The 25,385-nt window shown below is 34.9% G+C and overlaps 1 protein-coding gene across 4 annotated transcripts in view; it reads right to left on the bottom strand.

The window, feature by feature from the left end:
* The window catches only part of LOC150092679 (mediator of RNA polymerase II transcription subunit 25-like), a 616,627-nt gene that overhangs the window by 381,492 nt on the left and 209,750 nt on the right, over positions 1-25,385 (bottom strand). For all 4 annotated transcript variants that reach the window (XM_090414304.1, XM_090414306.1, XM_090414307.1 and 1 more), the window contains exons 10-11: positions 22,298-22,479; positions 3,045-3,153 (exon numbers count right to left, since the gene is read on the bottom strand). In XM_090414304.1, the coding sequence (XP_090270430.1) occupies positions 3,045-3,153; positions 22,298-22,479 (291 nt within the window). The remainder of the gene's footprint in view (positions 1-3,044; positions 3,154-22,297; positions 22,480-25,385) is intronic.

Raw genomic sequence — 25,385 nt, 5'->3', positions numbered from 1 at the left:
GCCACAGTATTCAACACTAAATACAAGATTAATCTTCTTGAATGGCAGTCAGTCTCAAGTAGAATAATGTGGGCAGATATGAGAATGGGGAACTGGACAATGAGACTTATTTGTGCCTATGGTCCCACAGAAGGTTCTACTAAGGTAGAAGTGGAGGAATTTTTTGACGCTCTAGAAAAAGCAACTGACACAATGAAAAAGGAAAAGTTGGTCCTTGTTGGGGATCTAGATAGCAGAGTAGGAAATGATTGTGAGACATACAAAAATATTTTGGGAAAATTTGGAGAAAAGAGCAAAGCTAATAATAATGGCAAATATCAGTTGGATTTCTGCTCAGGACATGAACTGGTTATTAATAATACCATGTTCCCACATGAAAATGTGCACAAATTCACACGGAGAGAAGAATCCAGGAATAAGAAAAGTCCCATTGACTATGTTATTGTCGATAGTGATGTTTTCTCCCTGGTGGAGAGCACCAGAGTCTACAGACATCTTGAGCAGAATAAAATTAAACATATTGAAAAGAAGAACATGTAAGAAAGTTTTAAAGCGAATAAAAGTTGACCATCTCAGATGTGAACTGTAGACTAAAACACACACAAACATTATTCAAGAAAAAATAAAAGAGTTTGAGAACAGGAACCAAACCTTGGAGATTCAGTGGCAAGCCCTGAAGAAAACACTGACTGATACAGGCAGAGAGGCATGTGATGAGGTTGTCAGCAAGGATAGAAAAATAAGAATTCCATGGTGGATACATTAAGTTAAAGAGGCAGTGAAGGAAAAGAAGAAAGCATATCAAAAGATCCTGGCAAATAAGTCAGCTTGTGCTCTTAGAGAATACAGAGACAAATGTAAGAAATCTAAACACTGTGTAAAACTGGCTAAACAAAAGTCATGGGAGGACTTTGGTAAGAACACGGAAAATAAATATGAAGAAGGAGGCAAAATACTCTGGGGACTGTTGAAAAAGCTCAAGAATGGAGGAAAATGTGCTGTAAAAGGAATCAAAAATGATAAAGGTGACATGAAAACTGGAGAAAAAGATATCCTTGAAGTATGGAGTAATTACTTCAAAAAATTACTAAATGAAACAAGCAGTGATAGCGCAGCGGCAAAAAACACTCAACATGGATGCAGTCAGGAATACATATCCATACTTGAAGTAGAAAAAGCCATCAAAGGCCTGAAATGTGGAATAGCAGCGGGAGTAGATGATATTCGACCAGAAATACTCAAGTATAGAGGTATAAAAGTCTGACAGTGGCTGCACTGGATACTTCAGAGGGCTGGACAGAGGGACGAGTTCTGGAAGACTGAAGTAGAGTTATCATAATGCCCATATATAAAAAGGGAAATAAAACTGAATGTGAGAATTACAGAAGTATTTCCCTACTGACTGTTCCTTGTAAGATATATGCAAGTATACATGAGAAACGGTTGAGAAGGATTGTGAAAGAGAAACTTAGTGAAGAATAAGCTGGATTCAGGCCAAATAGAGGCTGTCAGGATCAGATTTTCACTTTACGACAAATAGTTGAGAAATCGTGAGAATATAACAAAGATCTGTATTTAGGTTTCGTAGATCTGGAAAAGGATAATGACAAGGTGTCAAGAGAGAAGCTATTCCAAACGTTACAGTTATATGGTGTCAATGGGGCATTATATCAAGCAATACTTAGTCTTTATTTGAGTTGCAATTCAGCAGTTAGAATTGAAGGAAGTACAGGAAGATGATTTAATGATTTAATGTTAAATTTGGTGTCAGACAAGGATGTACATTATTCCCTCCGTTATTTATTATATATATGGATCATATTATGAAAGAAAGTGGTATTAAACCTGATATCAAAATGGGAGATGTTAATCTCAGCTCTTTGCTTTATGCAGATGATGTTATAATTTTAAATAAATCCAGTACAAGTCTGCAAGATTCCCTGACTAAAGTGAATAACTGTTGTAATAGATATGGTATGAAGGTCAGCATTAAAAAGACAAAGACAATGAAAACAGGCAGAAACACTGGAAATATCAACTGCATTGTGAATGGAGAACCTATAAAACAAGAAAACATTTCAGTTACTTAGGCACAATTTTTAGTGAATTAAATATGGAAATAGACAACAGAATCAACAAATTTGGTATGGTAGGAAGGCAACTGAATAAATTTATATGGAATAAAAGAGAAATTAGCCAAAATACTAAATTAGCTGTATACAAGACAGTATTCAAGCCAATTTTAACTTATGGATCTGAGAGCTGGGTCAGAAGTAAAACATCTGACCAACGGCTAGAGACCACAGATATGAGAGTCCTGAGAAAGATTAGGGGCATGAACAGATGGCATCAATGGCAATATTATATTAAAAATGAGGATATTAGGAAAGAATTTGACATTGTGTTAGATAAGCTCTGCTAACACATCCAGGAATGTGTTAGCAGAGCTTATCTCAGGTGGTATAGTCACTTAAACAGAATGGAAGAGGAAAGTTTAGCAAAACAAGTGTTCTCTGCCAGGATGGCAGGAAAAAAACCCAGAGGAAGACCAAGATATAGGTGGACTTATACAGTAAAAAGTGCTTTAGAAGATAGAAATATAGGATCTGATAATGTTGGAGTCTTGACAGGTAACAGACTGATTTGGAGGAAAATTGTCGATAGTAAGTTAGTAATGATGTAAATCTTTCATATAGTACTATCATATCCTGTACACATCTTGAGGGTACATGACAGGAATTTGATGATGATGATGATGATGAATATGCTTCTATTAAATTCCAATAAATGATGATGAACTATGCTTATATTTGTAATTAAAGCATGGAGTGTTATCTTCCATAATGAGGAAGTTTCACCTCTGATTTAAAAAAAAAAAAAAATGTTTCAGTTTTAATATAATTTTTGATAACTTCGTATAAGTAGGAGGTAAGAGAGTAAGCATACAGCTGAAAACCAAATGCAATAGAAATGAATAATTTTTCTTTAAATTTGTTTCCTTAAAATGGAACACAATTCACATTCTTGAGACTTAATTAACTTACCAACATTTACAGGAGAATGGCCCTTCTTTGTGCAAATTGTGTCAGAAAGTTGTCCTGAAAGTTGCTGAGGTTGAGTGCCCTTTGTAATTGTAACATTAGGTGCATTTGGCTATAAAAAATACATTTATGTAAATATACATTTTAAAAACACAAAAGAAAATAGCTATAAACAATACAATGTTGTAAACAAAGCAAATTGTGTTACAAATCTAAACAGCAACGGAACTAGTAATTAATATTAATTAATATTACAAGTCAAAATACAGCTAATTCAGAAATGAAAATTGTTTTTATGATGAATGATACACCAAGAAGGACATGCATATAATTGAAAAAAGTCCTGGGAGAAGAATTTTTATTTAATAGCAATTGGTTACAAAAATATTGCCAGCATAGTAGAGTATATGAGGATATTAAAACAATCCAGAATTATTGTTACCTTTAACACAGTCTTTACAGATTGAAAAATTCAACATTTTCACCTGATGTTTTAAGGATACTTGTGACATAAAGATTGAATAATATAAGCACGTAAACACAAAAAAGATATTTAATTAACCAAATATTTCTGTCTGGAAATAGCAGACCATCTTCAGTGGCACTACAAGAACAGTTTTAAAAAAATACAAGGTGAAATATTACTAATAGATCATTAATTAAATTAAGGGGATATTAAATCCCACATTGTTTTAAAACTGAATAAGAAACTCAAAGATTGGAATCAGAGAGTTTCATGCCGAATATAGTATAAAAAACAATAAAAGTATCGGCGAATACTAGCATGAGCTAAATGCAAGTAGTCCTAGAACGTAGTACAAACATGGGCAACTCGTTGCAAAGGTGGGGAAAGTTATGATCGCTATTCTTGGTATTTTCCATAACTTAAAAACACATTTCCTAGGAAATGTATGCTGTTATTACATTATGGTGGGAGGTCACTACCCAGACCGGTTTCAGCCTTTATTGAGGCTTCATCAGTGAGTAGCTAGACCAAATTAATACCAAAGGGTATAGCAAAAAGAACTTAGATACTCTGCTATAATTAATGCTTAATTAATGTTTATATCGCCGAAATGAAGCCTGTTGGCTCTTTATATTTAAGTAACCAATAGATCATTTAAAAAATAAAAATAAAAATATTCAGCTCAACAACTGTCCAACTGAAAGGAAAACATTTTCTGCTCAACATCAAGCATGCAGCACTCAACTAGATTGTTACAGAAATAATTCGAATTGTAATTGAAAAAGAACCAATGTTCCAACAAGGTGTCCTATAGAGGACAGATAACTGTAAATTTAATCTTTGAAAAAGATTATTCAAAGAATCTTCAGCAGCTCTAAAAAACGTTCCTAACCTCAACAAATTTGGGTGCATGAAACTGCCCCAAATTTGGGAGACTTTCATTATGAGAACTTCAGCCCAACTACCAAGACTACCAAATTAGCCCGCAAGAGGGCACCATTAGGACTTTAGGAACAATATTAGTTTCTTACTTTCTTCCTCATTTGCTTTGTTAGTTCCTTAGTGCACATACCATATCTTTATGTTCCTGAAGATGGCAATGTGACATTGCCAAAATACAGAAGTGATTCATTAAAGTTATCTTTAATTAATATACTTTATATGCGTTGTTAATTCCGTAAATTAATTACCAGTTATGATATAGCATAGTCATATTATTAGTTTATGTGCAGCTGTAGTAAATGCTTGGTTTACAAAATGTTTCCTACAGAAATGGACTAACTGATGAAAGGGATGGGAAACCACTGCAGTCCCATTTTGCTGTATGTATATTTATCTTTCCATGAAAAACAACCAGAATAAGTGGTAAAACTGAATAAAGCCACATTTTTCTTCTAATATATTTGAATTATCCAGATTCACCACGATTCAATATTTTTTCCAGAACGATGTCCTATTGAACTATAAAGCAAATGGAGTATATTAGTTTCATTATTGGCAGAAAGCTAGTAAGGTACGTAAGCCTAAGTACCTTTGCATTTAACCTAGATCTATTGATTTTAAGAAAAATCAGCAATGTGTACTTATTTTATCACATAACTGGAACTTAAAACACTTGTAGACATTATCTGCAGCAACAGTGAAATCAGTAAGCTAATCAGAGCTTCATTTTGATTGTGTGACTGATAATGTACCTTCTCCAACATGAGTGAACTGTTTTGATCGATATTTGAGGTATCAGATGTAATACCATGAGAAATTCAGATATATTATAAGAACAGCTAACTAATGTGTGAAAGAGAAGAAAAGAAAAACAGAAGAAAGCAATGGAGATATATATAAAAAAAGAGGCAGTAGTTGTACACAGAAAAATTCTTTTTATAAAGCAAGGAAAAGATATTAACCTTACATATTTTCACTATGCATAAAATTTCTGTATAGGATTTAATTAACTTATTCATTAGTAAATTTGATGCAAAATTTTGTAGTTGAGTGAAAAAGGGAAAACCAAAGACGAAGCCAAGTTGTAAGTTATTATTATTACCCCTCTGAATCAAAAAACTAGAATAATCGAAATTTGTTGAATGATTTGTAATTCTAATTTTTATTGCATAGAAAATAATTTTTCCAAATATGAATTAACATCATCTAAATCCATGTACTTAGTAGATTATATAACCATGTAAACACATAAAAATGTAATATAAATTACAAGAAAACTGTTATTTGAAAAAATTCACAAAATTATAATAATTTTAATGCGGTTCAAAATATTACAATATTCCAAATTTTTCCAATTGGCTTTGAGGAGAGAATAGAAATAGCATATATGTCAGTAGCTGTAGGATTGACTTTTGTGTGCGAAATCATTTGTGCATGGATTTCAGTTAATCATTGCTAAACATGGGTTGAATGAGTGACATATCAGAAGCTAAGAAGTTTCATAGGGAGTCTCTACACAAAGAAAGCCAAACTCAACAGTTTATAGCTCAGGAATTCAAATGTTCTCAAGCAAGCATGAGTAGAATATTGAGACAGTATTCTAATAACCGGAGTTTTTCAAAATAATTGCTGCAATAGCGGTTGAAAGGTAATAACTACATCAAGAGATGAGAGGAGACGAAGAATATTGTGAAGATAAACCGCTTCCGAAGTGTAAGGTATTTTCACAGGAGATGGAAAGAACAAGGTGTGAATGTATCTAAATCTACGGTGTTGAGGCGACTTCACAAATTGAGTTTTAAATTGTGTGTGTGCCTAAGAAGAAGCCACTTATGACTTGCAACCAAAAGGCAGCTAGAGTATAATGGTATAAGCAAAGACTTGTGGGGTTGAGGGCTGGAAAAGTGTACTTTTTAGTGATGCACGTATGTTCTGCATGTCTCATGGTCATCAAGGGATATGAGTTTGACATCTTAAGCAAGAAGAATTTGATAAAGAATATATAAAATGTTTGGTGAAATTTACAAACTCTGTCATGGTATGGGTTTGTATGACTGCAGAGGGTCCAGGTAGGGTGTGTATTGTGTACGAAAGAGTAAATTCCAAAGTGTACCAAGAAATTCTTGAGCACTTTATGCTACTGGCATTGGAAGTTTATGTGATGGTGATTTCTGAATCTGAATGTTTCTTTCAGCAAGATTTAGCTTCTTGTCACACTTCCAAGACCACTACTAGATGGCTCAAAGAAAGGCAAATCGATGTAATTCCTTGGCTGGAAAACTCACCAGATTTAAATCCCACTGAAAATTTGTGGTGAATTATGAAGAAACATCTTCAAGAAGTTTCCCCAAAAGACAAAAATGAACTTTTCTAGTCTGCAGACCATACCGGCATGTTTTGATAAAAAAAAAGACTGTGAACTGCTAGTAAATAATAGGTCCAACCATTTACGAACTGTCATAAAAACTAAGGGAAGGAAATGCAACAAAGTACTAATTATCAGGTTTCCCTTTGAGTGTAATATTTGTGCATTTATTTTTGCATTATTCAAATATTTTGAATCACATTAAAAATTATTTGAATTTTGTGAATGTTTTCAAACTACAGTTTTCTTATAATTTATATTTTTATGTGTTTACATGGTTATATAATCTACAAAGTACGTGGATTTAGATGATGCTAATTCATATTTGCTAATAATTATTTTCTATGCAATAAATTAGAATTGCAAATTATTCAATGCATTTTCTTTGATTATTCTAATTTTTCAGAGTTTTTTTTTTTTTTTTTTTTTTTTTTTTTTTTTTTTTTAAAGCTGGCATGGAATTTCATTCTGAAATATATGCACTGGAGGTATGGATTTTAGTTTGTGTGTGGTTGTGCTTATATAAGGATATTTGGTGCATTTATTTTTTTTTTGCATTTTTTTGCATTCCTAGTAGAGTTCTAAAAACTTGGATTACTGAAAAAAATGCTTTATATAAGCTTTGCAAAATCTGAATTTTATACTTAGGACATCAATTTAGCAGTTCTTCTGTAGTTCAGTCAGTTTCAACAATGTCCTTTGATCAGAAAGAACTGAATTCAAATCCTACACAGGGCATGAACCTTTTTCAGGGCTTTTGAAATAAAGGTGAGTTAGCTAGTCTCATATAGAGGTGGTGGGGGTTTTCTCAGAAACGTGCATGTTTCATCCTCAAAACATCCAAACCAGCCAGAAGAATAGAAATATTCAAAGACATAATACACTAAGCAGATAAGATTCACAGCCTTTTATAAGATATATAAAAGGCTGTGAATAATTTTTATAAGATATATAAAATAACATATATATATATATATATATATATGCTCCTCTAATTAAGACTACTTTTCATTCCAGATCATCTTTGAAAGCGAAATTACTCTCCTCTTAGTCTCTACACTTATTATTTGGGATTTTATAGGATTTAATTTTCATTTCCATAACACAACTAAATTCAATCTATAATTCATCTGCCAATTCCATCTTTGTTTTTTTTTCCAAAATGCTTTATATGCTGATAGAACTGTACACAGTTCTCTATCTTCAATTGAGTTGAGTCAATGGCCAAGCAAGCATAATTTTTCATGATGTTATTCTACAAGAGTGAGTGAATGATTTAGTTTCAGCTAATACAGAATATAGTTTGCTAACTAAGTTGTATAATTAAAACCCACCATCATTCATTATCATCCAATATCCAACTGAACACATCCAATGATGGATCACAACAATTGTTGGGAGGTTTTTTTTTGCATAAAAGCTGAACGCTCTGACTCATTAAATTTATGTATGTATCAAGATATTCACTTGAACTTGGTACATTTTCAATCACACACACAATGTTAGTTTGCTAACTAAGTTGTATAATTAAAACACACTATCATTCATTATCATCCAATATCCAACTGAACTAATGCCGTATTTAGGTATTTCCTGCCCCTAGTCCCCCCCCTCCATATTTAATGAACATGTTGATTTACATGCATAACCTATATATATCGTAAATTTGTAATATAAATATAATACAAAAATGAGAGCCAGGAAATTTCTGCTGCCCCTCAAAATTTGCCACTCTAGGCCCAGGCCTATACGGCTTATACCTAAATATGCCACTGAATGGAACACACCCAATGATGGATCACAACAATTGTTGGTGTTTTTTTTTTTTTTTTTGCTTAAAAGCTGAAAGCTCTGACTCACTAAATTTATGTGATAGAAAATGTACCAAGTTCAAGTGAGTATCAAGATACTCACTTGAACTTGGTACATTTTCAATAACACACACAATGAGATAAACAACTATATATGCAGAACCAGCACATCAGTAGAGTATGTATGGATAAGGTATCACAAAAAACCTACTGATGTTCTCTTTGAATAGCTAAAGGTTGTAGGTCCTGGGATGAGGATGGCTGTTTCAGAAAAAAGAGGTTAGAGGAATAAATGAGATGGGGGATGGTTTGATGGGTCTGCAGTGAATGGAAGGAGCAGCTGCTGCTTAGAAGAAATTGGAGAAATGATATATGCTAACTCTGTGGATACCACCCATCAAATTACTGCAGACAGACATAAGGCAAAAATATACCATATGTATAAGGGATGGGAATCAAGTAAGAAAACTGCCTTCGTCTGGATATCATCAAGCTTTGATTAGTAGCATTTAGCAGCATCTGTAGGCCACAAGTACATCAAGTGTGATGCATTTGTGGAAAGGCTACAAGTAAACATTAGCCAAAAAAAGTGACGTATTCTGTTCGAGGGATGGGAATTATTAAGGGAGGGAAGTGAAATGAGATTTCTGGAAGGAAAGGAATGTATTTTAGCAAGAATGAAACTAGATTATTCTTTCTGAGTTGAAGAATGGCACGGAAAGTAAGTCTCCCATCATATGGTCTGTTGTCTGACTTTATTACTAGGCTACCAGCTTTCTGTCTGGACGCATATTACATGCGATGGTGGATGGACTTCTATCCTCAAACTTTGTAACTAATACTTTACCGAAGATACTGTTCTTTTATCTGCTCTCTTCTACATACCGATGAACTTACCCAGCCTGACTGCAAATCTGATGCACAGTTTTACTGATGACAATGCAGTGCACTCCTCTTGGCCAAACCTAGCCTATACCAATCACAAAAAACTTCCACAATATAATATCTACAACCCTAAATTTTGATCTCTAAATCACTCCTTAATGTGGTGGTGATAACTAAAATGGGTTACTTAATTTCTGTTCTAGTAAAATTCAATCCTCTCTTATTTCTCTAAAAAAAAAAAGAATAAATAAAAATAAATTATTAATATTTTATATCATCTTACTTTTGAGAGCAATGAAATATCTGTACCAGGTGAAATTTCTCTTTTGGAAAAACTGTAATCTACAATGTTTCTTGGCATAAACATGCCACGAATATTGCTTCTCAGCATACAAAAAATTATGTTTTTCTCTTTAGCTCAAGACATTTTACCTATGAACAGCTAGTAATTCTATACAAATCACAAATCTCTGAAATCATTGAATATTGTTCTTAACATTTTGAGTGGTAATCCTTGGAACACCCTAAAAATATCTGATTAGCATTAAAGACAGTAATTAGTTTGATTAAGGACCAATTTCTCAAAAAAAAAAGTTACCAAGTTTCTGCTGCTTATATTCCCACAAATATTTGTATGGTTGACATTCATCAAAATTAGCACTGATAATTCCTTCATTCTCCAGTAAATCTTTAAAATATACAGCAGCTATTATGTACTCCTTTCCAGTTCAACTTCAAACTCAAAGACCATTTTTCTTCCTCTTTAATTATTCCTTCTTCAGTTGTCTTTTGGAATTGTTTCCTCTTATGTATTTCCTAAAGTGTACATTAAAATTCATTCTTCAGATTCAATCTTTACAAGTTTCTTCTTTCTCCTTAACTTTTTACAGTTCATTTACAACCCCTTATTACAATTTAAATAACCTTTATGTATGGGCTTACCACTAATAAAAAATAGAGCTGATGTTATGCATGTTTATCATTCCCAGAAGGGAGAAGATAGCTGTTCTCTATATCTCACTCATTGCTCTTAGAGTGAAGTGAATTCCTGTAAACTGCTGGATAACAAGCAATGTTTCTAACTAGTAGTTATAGGTATGTACTCATAACTACTAGTTAGTTATAAGTACTTGTATGTGTTGTTCTATGGTTGATTTTATCCGAGTTGTGATATTAAAAACCAGCATTTTTTGGTGTACTAAAGATTGACTAATTACGCATCAATGGAAAAGTTCTACTCGCTCAGTCACTATTGACTGAGTATTTTTTTTTTATATATTTTTTTTAATGTTGGGCCCATGTACTAGAGGGTGGCTGGTCAACCTATAGTACGTTACTACCGTATATGGGTTGGGAAAGGAGAAACTTGTTTACATTTGATTTAAAAGCTTGTATGTTGTATTCCTTGGGAAATACGTCAGGGGAAGACTATTCCACAGTACCACAGTAGTAGTAGGAGGAGGAAAAGATGTTCTGTGGGTTACAAGGTGTACTGTGAAAAGATGTTGGGTGGCAGCTGTATGTGTTTCAATGGGCTTAGTACAGAGTGGGGGAATTATTGATGCTGTTTCAGATGAACATTTTCCATGGAAATATTTATAGAATATACAAATCACAGAGACCAAGCATCTATGTGAAAGTGAGGGGAGTGAGTTGGTGAGAGATGGGTCATTTATCAATCTAATTGATCTCCTCTGTACTGAGTCAAGCATTTTGAGGGAGCTTTTAAGAACCCCACTCAAAATATGAGAGCAGTATTCGATAGCTGGTTGGATTTGAGATTTGTATAATGTTAACAGCTGTTTAGAGGTGAAGTAGCATCTTGAGCAAAAGAGAAAACCTAGTTTTTTAGAAGCTGAGGATGCAATGGTTGTGATGTGTTTATGCCAGGAGAGGCTTGGTGTCAGGGTAATTCCGAGAAGAGAGATCTCATCTTGTCTGGCAATTTGAGTGTTATAAAAAACTTGATAGTTGAAGCATTGAAGTTGACAAGGTTATCTGAGCCTCATTGGAGGATGGCTTGGAGGTCAGAATTAAGGGCAGTGGTGGTTGATGTTCTGTGGGTTGAAGTGACTTGTGTAGAGTAGGGTTTGTCAAATGAGAGGGAGGAATGTAATGTGCTGTCATCTGCAAAACTGTGTATTGGGTTAGAGGTCAACTGAAGTAGGTCATTGATATATAGAAGGAAGAGGGTCGGTGAGGGAACTAAACCTTGTGGGACCCCAGCATTAGATGGATGGTGAGAGGATAGGGAGCCATCTACCATCACACATAGTGTTCGTCCAGACAGGAAGCTGGCAATCTATCTGCAGAAGTCCTAAGACAGTCCAAATGATGGGAGTTTGCTTAGTAAGCCTTTGTGCCAGATCCGGTCAAAGGCTTTAGAGATTTCAAGTACAACTACTTGGGATTCACCGAATTTCTCCATGGCATTTGTCCAGTGATGGGTGATGTATGAGAGTAGATCTCCTATTGATCAGCTTCGATGGAATCCGTACTGGTGGTCGCTTAATAGTTGGGCACCTTCAAGGTAGAGTAGGAGTTGAGAGTTGATGGTTTTCTCCATCACTTTAAATAGGACGGAAGTGAGTGAGATAGGGGCGGTAGTTAGATGGCAGTGATTTGCCACACTTTTTAGGAATGGGTTGAATGTGGGCTAGTTTCCAGGCTATATATACCAGTGGAGTAAGAGAGTGTGTACAGACGGCATAGGATAGGAGTCAGTTCTGTTGCGTAAACTTTCAGGACAATTGGAGGAATGCCATCAGGGCCAGGAGACTTTTTTGTGTCTAATTTAGACAACAGGTTTATGATATCTTTTTGGCAAAAGGATACAGAGGACATTGCATGTTGGGCAGTTGGAATGACTGGAGGGCATGTCATTGTCGGTTATGTGTGCATTGTCAACACAGTGTGAAGCCAGGAGGTCAGCTTTTTCTGTGGGTGATGTTGCAATTGAGCCATCTGGGTATGATAGAGGTGGGAGTAGTGTAGGGCAAAAATTACGACCAACTGCCTTGGCAAGAGACCAAAAGGCATGGCTGCCATTTGGACAGGCTGCAAGCTTCCTGCTTTTTGCCCGTTCAAATTCTGTTTTAGAAGCATTGATAATTTTCTTTCATTTGTTTTGGGCTTCAGTATAGGCATTGAAGGAGGATGGGGTTCTTGATTTGAGCCAGTTATGCCTGATTTCTCATTTGTACCGCCTTGGCACATCTTTTGGAGAACCAGGGTTTAGTTAGGGGACGGCCGTTCAGAGTAGTGTGGGGAATGTATGTTTTCATGCCAGTGAAGATTACTTTGGTGATACGTTCGGTGCATATGTTTGAACTGGAAGACCGGAAACAATAATCCAACCATGGGAATGTAGCATAATAGTCTCGGAGACTGTCCCATTTGGCACTGTTATAATGCCAAACTACTCTTGCATGGGAGTGACTGTGTAAGCATTATTGCATGGAGGAGGAGATGAGCACTAGGTTGTGGTCAGAATTATCCAGGGGACTCACTACATTCACTGCATATTTGGAGGGGTCATTTGTAAGGGATCTAGGATATTTGGGGAGTGGTTCGGGTTATCTGGTATTCTGGTGGGCGTTTGAACAATTTGTGTAGGGTCATTAGTGATGGCAAATGTTTCAGCATCTCTGCCTGCAGGATCTGTACAACTGGAAGAGGATAGCCAATTGGTGTTATGGACATTAAAATCACCCAGAAGGATGATTTTGATGTTAGGAGAGCGGGACTGGAAAAAATCAACTTTTAGGGAGAGGAAATGAAAGAGCTCAGAATGATTGGTGGTATTAGGAGAGCAATAGAGACAGCAGATGAATTTAATCGAGTGGGGGAGGGATAGCTTTAGCCAAAGAAGGTTGAAGTTGGGCAATTCTAGGTTAGGTGCTCTCTGGCAGGGTATGTCAGAGCAGATATATGCACAGATGCCACCCTTGGGTCGAAAGGAGTTAAATATTGTATAGTTAGGGAGGTTGAGATGGATAGTGGTGGGGGAAGGTGAGATTTGAGTTTCTGTTAAAAAGAGTATGTGGGGTTCGGCAGACTGCAGATGGTAGTGGACGTTATTAAGGTTGGAATTGAGACCACAAATGTTGGTGAAGTGGATATCCAAGGTTCTGTGAGGCATGGATTTGACCGCCAGGGTCTTGCACGTTTCGTATGCAGTGCCTGCACTGGTCTCCTTGGTGGTTTTTGCACTAGTTTGGTTTGTTTATAGTCTATCATCCAACTATTGTCTCCATTTTGGCGTTTTTCTTCTAGTTGTCTTCAGAGTTGGCATCTTTGTTCTCTCTGGGCAAAGGTTAAATCAGGTCGAGCACATATACGTGACTGGGGAAGAATGTTCTTTAGCTTGTTTATCACCGTTATAAATTTGGATGTGTTTGTTGGTGTGTCGCAGGCCACTTTCACGAGATGTGGAAAGTTCGTTCCGTCCTTTCTTTTGTTTATGGGTCCAAAACGATGGCATTTAATGATAATTTTGGGATCGAAATTGCATTCTCCTGCTACTTTGCCAATGTCTTCTTTTAAGGATTCATCATTTTCTGGCAGAAAGTTCAGGATAACAGCATTGAGTCTCCTATTTTCGGCCTCGAGCGACTCATGTACCATAGATGCGATTAGTTCACGAAGTTCATTAGCTGGTACGGGTGAACTGGGGATCGGGCGCTGGTCATCAAGTATCTTGAGCTTAGTTTCCAACTTTCTGATTTTGAAGGAGAAAGTATCTATCATAGTATTAAGTTGTTGTTCGAGGTTTTCAACTCTCTTGCCTAGGTTTAGTAGCTGTTTTACGGAAGGGAGGTACATCATACAGAAGTAGGGCTGGTTGAGATCGGTGAAAAACTTTTTTGCCAATTCATCTATTTCCACGTAGGAAGTATGCAGCCAGTTGCAACAGAAATTGCACAATATACCTGTTTTTTCCTCTTTAACTTTGGTTTCACAGCTGCGGCACTTCATGATGTCAATTGGTTTGTTGACAATGAGCGACACTAGGCTGACGGGACTAGAGGTAATCCTCTGTTGTTGGCCTTCGTTGCTGCCATCTTTACTTTGCACGGTAGGCATAGAGCTTTCATGTGGCTGTTTTTTAATTGAAAAAAAAAAAAGCTCATTTAATGGACTAAGGGTACTTACGCGTTGTACTGAAATAATCGGCTCCTTAGTACTTTCTGTTAGCTTTCCGTTTACAGCTTATTTTGCATGATGAATTCATAACTAGAATTAAATCTATCAAGGATCATGGAGGCCTTCACACATGTACAGGATTAAATGGAGAAAAATAATGATACTAGATAGATAAAAAAAAAAAAAAAAAAAAAAAAAAAAAAAAAAACTGCTTGCCCATGCCAGAGATCGACTAACTTGGGAACCGGTCGAAAAAAGGCTTAGAAAAATTTCCTCTAGTCACCAACTAGACTCGAAACCAAGTCTTCCTTCGTGCGGCCAAGCACGGCGGTGTGCAAACGCCACATCCGCTGAGCTACACAGGCTCTACTACATAGATGTAGTAACAAATTCAAAATAGCATTCTTGGATTTTGCATGCAGCAGCAAATGCATCTCCTAATCTCAAACAGTATGGCTGCAATTCATATTCAAAATCTAAAATCACCTTCAGCCAAACAGCCATAAGCTACCTGAATACCCAACATTACAAAATTTTTGGTGAAAAAAAAAAAAAAAAGAAACAACAGCAACTCTTTCTTTCTCTCCCCCCCCCCCATAAATATTTTGAACAATTTCTGCCAGTTACTTCACTGTATCATAAAGATACTGAGTGACTTAGTAAGTCTAATACAAAAGGGGGGCGATTTTATATTTTTACAGGAAATTCGGCAGAGACATCGCAAGGGTTAAACAAACGTCCCATTGTTTTCATCATGGAACCAGAACGAACAGTGATATGTCAGCTACTGAAATAAATCCCAAATCAACATCAGCAGAATTCAAGATTGGCACAATCACCATAAGATGCATGAATGGAAAAGGCAGGAGAATTACATAAGTACCAGATTGACATAATAGGTGTTACTGAAGCAAAGAGGACCAGGCAAGATCTTTCTAAAGAACAAATACAAGATGTTATATTCAGACAATAAAAATCAGGAAAAGGAAGGAGTAGCTATAGCATTCAACACTAAATAAAAGAATAATCTTCTTGAATGGCAAGCAATATCAAGTAGAGTGACGTGGACAAATATGAAAATGGGGAACTAGATAATGAGATTGATTTGTGCCTAGGAGAGGGGGACTGGAAAGTTCTGATAAACTCCTAGAACAAAAATTATATCAAATTAAATCAACTGATATAACCACAAGAAAGACATGCTAGTAGCAGAGCTATGAAGGTAACTTATGTTCTTATATCCTTGTAGATTTTTCTTGTGGTTATATCAGTTGCTTTCATATCATTTTTGTTCTAAGTGTTTATCAGAATTTTCAAGACCACCCTCCATCCTAGGTTCCCACAGAAGGTTCTACTAAGGTTGAAGTGAAGAAATTTTTTAAAGGCAGACACAATGAAAAAGGGAAAGTTCATTCTTATCAGATATCTAATCAGCAGAGTAGGAAATGCTTACTATACCTATATAAATGTTAAGGTAAAATTTGGAGAAAAGAGCAAAGCTAATAATAATGTAAGTACCTCCTGGATTTCTGTTCAGGATAGAACTAGTTATTATCACCATTCTTCAACATAAAAATGTGCAAAAATTCACATGAACAGAATATTGCAAGAAATAAGAAAAATCTCATTCAGTGTTTTTGTTGATAGAAATGTTATCCCCATGGTTCAGGAAACAAAAATGTACAGATGATTTGAAACTGGAGTATCACTATTTGGTGTTGAGCAGGATAAATTTGAATTTTGTATTGAAAAGAGGAGTGTAAAAAATATTAAAACAAATCAAAGTTGAGCAGCTATCAGAGATTAACTGTATACTCAAATACACAAACATTATTCAAGAAAAACTGAAAGAGGTTGAACACGAGAACCAAACCTTGGAGATTTAGTCGCAAACCCTGAAGTAAACATTGACTGATATAGACAGTGACGTGTTGAGGTTCTCTGTAAGGACAGAAAATTCAGAACTCTTCTTTAAGTTCTGATTTTTCTTGTGTTCTGGAGTATATATTGTACAGAACTCCATAGTGGATTCAGGAAGTTAAAGAAGAAGGTATATAGAAAGTGCCTGGCAAGTAAGTAAGCTTGTGCTCTTAGGGAATACAGAGAAATATCTAAGAAAGTGAAGAAGTGCTTTGTAAAACTAGCTAAACGAAAGTCATTGAAAGACTTTGGTAAAAACATAGAAAATAAATATCAGGAAGGTGGCAAAATATTCTGGAGGCAATTGAAAAAGCTTAGAAATGGAGGAAAAGTACGTATAAGAAATCTGATGATAAAGGTGACATGAAGATATTCTAAATTTTTTCAGTAATTACTTTGAAACATTGCTGAACGAAACAAGCAGTATCAGCACAATGGTAGAAAACACTCACCAGGAATGCAGTCAGGAACACATATCAATAAATGAAGTGGAAAAGCCATCAAAAAACTGAAACGTGGAAAGGGAGCTGGAATAGATGATATTCAAACAGAAATGCTCAAATATGGAGGTATAAAAGTTTACAGTGACTACTGTGCATAATTCAGAACATCTGGTCACAGGATTAAATTCAAGATGACTGAAGTAGAGCTCACATAGTAAAGCTCTCATATATAAAAAAATGGAAATAAAACAATGTGAGAATTACAGAGGAATTTCTCTACTGACTGTTCCTGGTGAAATTTAAGTAAGTATACTTAAGAGAGAAAGATAGAAGGCTAAGAAAAAATGTGGAGAGTAAGTGTTGGAAAGAAAGAACAAGTCAGATTCAGATCAAATAGCATTGTCAAGATCAAATTTTCACTTTAAGACAAATAGATGAGAAATGTTGGGAATATAACAAGGATTTGTATTTAAGTTTTGTAGATCTGGAAAAAAAAAGCATCATCTAACAAGGCGCCAGGAGTAAAGCTCTTCAAAACGCTACAGTTATATGTAAATGAGACATTATATCAAGCAATAGTTAGTCTATATTTGAGTTGTAAGTCAGCAGTTAAAATTTAAGCTAAGAGAAAGATGAATTAATTCATGTTTGAGAAAGTGAGTTATTCATTAGAAACATGGATCACATTTTGAAAGAAATGTGGTATTAAATCTGCAGGATTCCCTGTCTAACCTGCACTACTATAATAAATTTGAGTATGAAAATCAGTAATAAAATGACCAAAACTATGAAAAGAGGCAGAAACACTGTAAACATCAATCCTGAATGGAGACATATAGAACAAGTGAAAGATTTGTTATTCAGGAAGAATTTTTAATGATGACAGCAAATTACATTTGGAAATAGACAACAAAATTAGCAACGCTGGTTTAGTGGGAAGTCAAGTGAATAAATTTGTACAGAATAAGAGAGAAATTATTCAAAACACTAAACTAGCTGCATACAAGACACTGTTCAGACTAAATTTAACTTATGGATATGAGAGCTGAGATAGAACTGAAAGTTTTAAAAACAATTAGTGAAGTGAACAGATTGTATCTATGGCATTATCATATTAAAAATTAGAATATTAGAAAAGAAATTGACATTGTTAGCATTCAGGAATATATTTGTAGTAATGCTCTCAAGGTGATACAACCACTGATACTGAATGGGAAAGGAAAATTTAACAAAATGATTTTATGCCAGGGTGACAGGAAAAAGACCCATAGGAAGACCAATAGCTAGGTGGAATGATAGTGTAAAGTGCCTTAGAAGAGAGAATTATAAGATCTGATAACATTTAGGTCTGGATGGGTAACAGATTAATTTGGATGAGGAAGATTGTTGATAAGAAGTTAATAATGTTGATTAACTTTTTCATGTAGTACTATCATATCCTGTATTCCCCCCCCCCAGGGTTCATGTCAGGAATTCAATGATGAAAAAGTGGCTTTTCATCCTGCAAAACCAACACACCATCCAGAGCAACATACACCAGCTTTACAGCCTTGTTGCTTTGTTCTATGATTCAAAACAACTGAATACCAACACCAGAGAAGCAGATATTCCACTGGTTTGAATCCAGTGGAATATCAGCAGCTAAATGCATTATATAATTTTAATACACTATATAAAAATACCATTAAACAGGTATTTTTATATAATTAATAATTTTCCTTCTTTTTAAGAAAAAAAAATCACTGAAATATGTTCATTGTTTCCTGTGAAGTGCTGATAACTAAGAACTAATGCAGTAATAGTTTGTATACATCTCTTTTCTCTCTCTCTCTCTCAGTTTTATATTAGATTTTCAGAAATTATGCCTACTACTTAGACTTGGAGAAGGTTAAAGTTGTTCATAGTATATTGAAATATACTATGAACAACTTTAACCTTCTCCAATTCTAATTCCCCCCTCTATGAAAGATGTTGGGGGAGGATGTATTTTTCATAGATTTAGATTTTCAAGACTATTGGGTATTTGTCAAAAAATTAACTCATATGATTATATATCTGATGATAGACTTCATTGGGTGTATTACATAGAAGGAAAAAAAAATCAGATACACACAAAAAAAAAAAAAAAAAACTTGAGTACATCTACCATCTTGGACTAGCTGTGTTGTTGTCCTCATGAACAAGGATGTGGTCTCACGAATGCCATAGTTGAATAGCAGAGGAGTAATAATCAGAAAGGTTGTAGCTGAGTTGACATTAAGGTGTAGAGCCGGCTTGTCCAACCCACGGCACGTATGGCTATGAATGTGGCCCAACAAAAAAAAAATCGTAAACTTACAAACTTTATGAGATTGCGACTAAAAATATCATTAATAATACTACAAATACAATTTTAACATGCTATTAATTTATAAGCAATGAATTTTTGAATTTAAGACGTTCTTTAGCAATGAGAGATTCATAAAATCATTCTCAAATAATTGTATGTATTCAAAATTGCCGCCTATGCGAGTAGTTACTTCTCGACATAATAAATGGTGCGCTAACCCTCTTGCTTCCTACTTTTACCATGCAAGAGATGTCTCTCTATGTGCGCCATGGGTACACTGGTACGGCTTTCAATGTGCACTTGTAAACGGTCAAGATGACACTGAAGAAAGGTGCAGATGTTACATGTGTTTGTGGCAATTTGGAGAGTAATTTTTTTTAGTAGTAAAAATTTGGCGATTTGGTGATTATTAAACCTTGCTTTCTAATTTTCAATCTATTTTTTTTTTAATTCCAGCATGGCTTCCACAGCGTCTCCAAAGAAAACCGAACCACAAAAAAAAGAAAAATTATAGAAGAAGGAAGATTGTTCAATGAAAAGTGGACAGTTGACTACTTTTTTGTCGAGGCAAATACTAAGGCAATCTGCTTAATTTGTTTCACCATAATGTAATAACAGCATACATTTCCTAGGAAATGTGTTTTTACATTATGGAAAATACCAAGAATAGCGATCAGAACTTTACCCACCTTTGCTGCGAGTTGCCCGAGCTTGGACTACTTGCATTAGCTCACGCCAGTAGTCGCTGATACTTTATAGTTTATTATACTATATTCGGCATGAAACTCTTGATTCCAATCTTTGAGTTTCTTATTATGTTTTAAAACAATGTGGGATTTAATATCCCCTTAATTTAAATAATGTTTAGATCGCTGAAATGAAGCCTATTGGATCTTTATATTAAAGTAACTTAATGAGTGCACCTTTTTGAAAACTCGTATAGCAGAGTATATAAGTTCTTTTTGCTATACCCTTTGGTATTAATTTGGTCTAGCTACTCACTGATGAAGCCTCAATAAAGGCTGAAACCGGTCTGGGTAGTGACCTCCCACCATAATGTAATAACAGCATACATTTCCTAGGAAATGTGTTTTCACATTATGGAAAATACCAAGAATAGCAATCAGAACTTTATCCACCTTTGCTGCGAGTTGCCTGAGCTTGTACTACGTACTTGGACTACTTGCATTAGCTCACGCTAGTAGTCGCTGATACTTTATAGTTTATTATACTATATTCGTCATGAAACTCTCTGATTCCAATCTTTGAGTTTCTTATTCGGTTTTAAAACAATGTGGGATTTAATATCCCCTTAATTTAAATAATGTTTAGATAGCCGAAATGAAGCCTATTGGCTCTTTATATTAAAGTAATTATTTTAAAGATTTATTGTTTTTAATGCCAACCTGATAACAACTCCTGACTAGCTTATATGTCTCAATTATATCCCCTTCCCCTTCCTCCTATTCAGGAGGCTTTATTTAAGATTATTTTAAAAATCTTGTTTTCTGAACAAGCTATTCAAAGAACATCTTGTTCAGAATATTTTAACACCTTCCTGATATTTATTTTCTATGTTCTTACCAAAGTCTTGCCATGACTTTTGTTTAGCTAATTTTACACAATGCTTTGCTTTTTTACATATTTCTGTGTATTCCCTAAGAGCACAAGCCGACTTACTTGCCCGAAACGTTCAATATGCTTTCTTCTATTGCTTGAATGCCTGTTTAACTATTATGGTGTTGTGATTTTTTTTCTATCTTTGCAGATTACCTCAGTGCATTCATTTTTTTTCCGAATAAAAGTTTTCTTAAGGGCTTGCTACTGAATCTCCTAGCTTTTGCTCTTGTTTTCAAACTCTCAGTTTTCTTGAATAATGTTTGTGTATTTGAACCTACAGTTCATATCTGATAGCTGTTCAAATGTGATTTGTTTCAAAACTTTCTAACCAGTACCACAAGGATCAGTCCTTGGTCCACTGTTATTCAATATGTACAATAGTGACATTGGGAAGGATTTGACAGGCAACATACAGCTATTTGCTGATGATGCAAAGATAGGTAGAGCAATCAGAAATTGTTCTACCTATCTTGCAGAATGATTTGAACATGCTGGAATTGTGGAAATATGAAAATGGCTGTCAGTTTGATGCCAGTAAATGTAAAGTCATGCACTTTTGTGTGATTAGATATCCAATGTCATATTATATTGGTGGGATTATGCTAGAAGAAACTGATCTTGGAGTGTTAGTATATAGAAAGTTAAAGTTCAAAGATTGCAAATTCAACTGAATTCTGTCTCTTTACAAGAGCTTGATAAGACCTTACTTGTGCTATTGTGCATAGATCTGGTCTCCTAGTTTCCACTGTGATTTTGATACAGTGGTGGGTGTGTGGAAAGGAATGTGTTAAAAATGATATCAGGATTGTGAAATACTGATTATGAAGACAGATTGAGAATTTGCAGATTGCAGACACTAGAAAACAGGAGAAAAAGAGGCGATATGATTGAGACTTACAAACTTCTAAAAGGGCCATATAGGATTTCAGTTGATGGAATTTTTCATTTTATGGATGGTGGGGAAAGGACAAGAGGGCATCCTTGAAATCTGAGAATGAATGCTGCAAAGAAGTGGGCAAGATCTAGATTTTTCTCTCATAGAGTGGTGTATGATTGGAATGGAATGCCATTGGATGTTGGGTGTGCAAGAAGTGTGAATGAATTCAAGAACAAGTATGACAGCTGGTGTGTGTAATATTTCTCAGTATTTAGGAAAACTGCAGCATTTTTCATGTCTGCTGGAAGGATAATAATATATTCATTTTCATTTAAATTTTAGGGCATAGAGTTACTGGTATGGTAATGTTATTTTTTTATAGTTTGGCTTAGTTAATAGCGAAGAATAATTCTAATTGCATTAAAGAAAAATCCTCATCCAAAACATTCTTACCTGATTAAGTGCAAGGTGTGAGCTGGAGGGAGTTGGTACGCCAGGCTTCTGAGGTAATTGCTGTGACTGTTGACCAGATAAAGAAGACTGGCCAAAAGAAACTGTGGATGGAGCTGTAGATAATGGCACTGAGGTTGGCTGACTTTGGGACTGTGATGTAGGGAGACTGGTTGTAGCAGTACCTTAAAAAATGTGCAGACACAGTATTTCCTGTTATGCATACATACTTTTATTAATCTAATTTTATTGATTTAATAAAAATCATAACATAATAAAAATTAAAAAAAAAATTATCAAAAGAAGCTCCCAATACAGATAGATTGCAGTATTATTATTATTATTATTTAACACCTCCAAGGAGTCCAAAGACTCATTGAGGGAGGGCACCTGCTCCACAATTCTGTCTCCACTCAACCCCCCAACTGACTGCAACTACACTAAAGCCATCTACTGCCGACCACCACTTTCACACAGACAATCACAAACATCCATGCCCACGGCGGGATTTGAACCCGCAGCCTTTTGGCTGGAGAGCAGATACGCTAACCACTCGGCCAGCCAGGCTAGCAATTATTAAATTTTAGGACTAACGTATTTTATTAACAATCCAATAGATGTGTTCTTTGGTTCATTTCTCAGGCAGACAGTAACATACTTGACAATAAAGTCACAAACTATACCCTCTTATGTTACGTGTAAGTCAGAAACAGAATTTATATTATATATATATATATATATATTTTTTTTTTTTTTTTGGAAAATATTAACATGATAAAAGAGGCAACCACATACTATATTTGCCAATAACTTCAGTGGCACCTATGAGAAAAGGCAACAGCTTAACTCAGACTTGAGTGAAATGACCTGAAGTGCAAGCCTATTTTTCCTCTCATCACACCATGAAATGCACGTGTTGCAAAGAATGCAATGTGTGCATGTTGCTCTCTCTCTCTCTCTCAACCAGCTATCTGTCATCTCAGCAGAAGAAAGTGAGGAAAATCAGGTCAAATGTCCAGGAAATATTCATTGCTTCTTCTGGGGAAAATCTAGTGCATCAAGAATTTTTAATCCAATGCAGGTGTGGATTTATTGAATAATTATTTAAGTAAAATACACAGTGCTTTAATAATTTATAAATATATTTGTAACCCACATTTGTGTTATGAAATATTGTAAATAATACTTGAACCAAGATTTAATGAAAATGTAAATAATTATTTAAATGTATGTAACTAGGCCCCTAAAATTTATGTGGCTATGAACATTCAAGTTTTAAACTGAGAAAGATAAATTACGACAATTTAATTGATTAACTTGTTAAAGTGTGTGTGATAAGTTATATTCACAAAATATATATTAAACAAACCAGTTAACAATTAATTAGATTGGTTGTTAATACAACAGATCAGAACTACCCTCTCTTCTAAACACATTCAACTAGAATGACAAGTACAGTATAACAAAAAATCAAGCGATTTGTTTTTCCAATTCAATGATTTCCAAAAATTCATGTATTTCAAATAAAAATAATTATAGGAGTTATTCATGTGAAAGTTAAGTTACAAATCCCCTTCTTCTTTTTATCTACACAGTTCTGTCTATGAAAACTGAACTAGATCAACTTTCTGAATAGTTCTTTGATATCAAAATAAAAAATAATAAAAAATAAAAAAGCCAAAATATAATTTCTTTTAAAAATGCATTACTTCTATTAGAAAAACTAGTTTATAGTCAACTCAAACTACAGCAAAGATCTCTGTAATGAAATAGTAAAAAGTCAGGACTAATACCCATGGGCAAAATGCTGTGCTATCACCAAGTCAGTATAACAAACTATCAGCTATAACAAGTTGTTCTCACTATGATACCAATATTATTATTACATAACACCTCCAGGGAGTCCAAGTACTCATCGTGGGAGGGCACACTACTTTGCTAAATACATCTCTTCCTCTGCACTACTACCCAATTCTCCAACTACGACACTACTACTATCAACGCTATGTATCGCCCATTACAACAACAGTATTTTTGTCTGTAAATTGAGTGTGTTCTGAAGACCAATTTGTCTGTACCCTGGATGAAAAACCCGAGTTTCTGGGAGAAAAAACTCTGCTGCCACCATATGAGATCAGCTAACTCACCTTCAACTGAAAAAGCCCCTATAAGGATTCCCCTCATCATAATAAGAATCAAACCCAGGTCTTTTCCATTCGAAGAGTGCAATGTTTCTCTATTCTTCCAATTGTGCTACAGCAGCTCTTAATAAGTTTACTATAGTGACAGTCCGTGTAAGTGATTCTGTATTTATCTTTACATTGTAAAGGATTAATTTATTCAGAATACTATACTGAGTTGACAACATTCCTTCAAATTGGAATGAAAAAGGTTCTTGGATTATTTACTATATAATCCACCTACCATGGTACTAATGTGCAATAAGTCTGCGATCTTTCATGAATGTGACTGTCATAAAAAGCAATTTGAAAAAAAAAGGAATTAACTGTTTTTCCACCCCTACTTTTCTCATTTAAACATCCACAGGGTTTCTGCAAAGTTTTCTGCCTTTTCAATTCAGATGTTATTAAATAAACAGGATTCTGATTTACATTGCATCAGCATAAAACAATCCTTTATTTCTAAAGCAAGGATTATTTTTTATACTGGCGGGAAATATCCAAAATGTTTTCAGGTGACTGAGAAAACACTCCCAAAAAGTTATATGATCTTTACCTCAGTTATAAATAAGTTTTTATCCCAAGCACTTGAAAAAGTCATATGCTGTCCTCCTTGATCAAACCTTGAAGAGAAACAGTTCTAGGGGCCAATGCACACATTTTTTTTTTTTAATTAATTATAGAATTTCTTGAGAGTTTTTGCCTTTTGCAGCTATTGTATTATCATATTACTATCAGACTTCCATCAGGAAACTTAAGTCCATCTAAGGTGATAGCATGAATACTCTGAATTACTCAAATTCATTTTCATACTCAGAGATGCACTATTATATTTGTTCATGGTTGGTTTTATGTCAGCAAAGGAAAAAAATTGGAACACCTGGAGGAAAACGAACACCAATAACCACAGT

The sequence above is a fragment of the Typopeltis vanoorti genome, chromosome 25, assembly GCF_054136105.1.
Source record: "Typopeltis vanoorti isolate ZY-2024b chromosome 25, IOZ_Tvanoo_1.0, whole genome shotgun sequence".
Taxonomy (NCBI): Eukaryota; Metazoa; Arthropoda; class Arachnida; order Uropygi; family Thelyphonidae; genus Typopeltis; species Typopeltis vanoorti.
The sequence above is the reverse complement of the archived record's forward strand: the minus strand, read 5'-3'. Positions and strand labels throughout refer to the sequence as shown.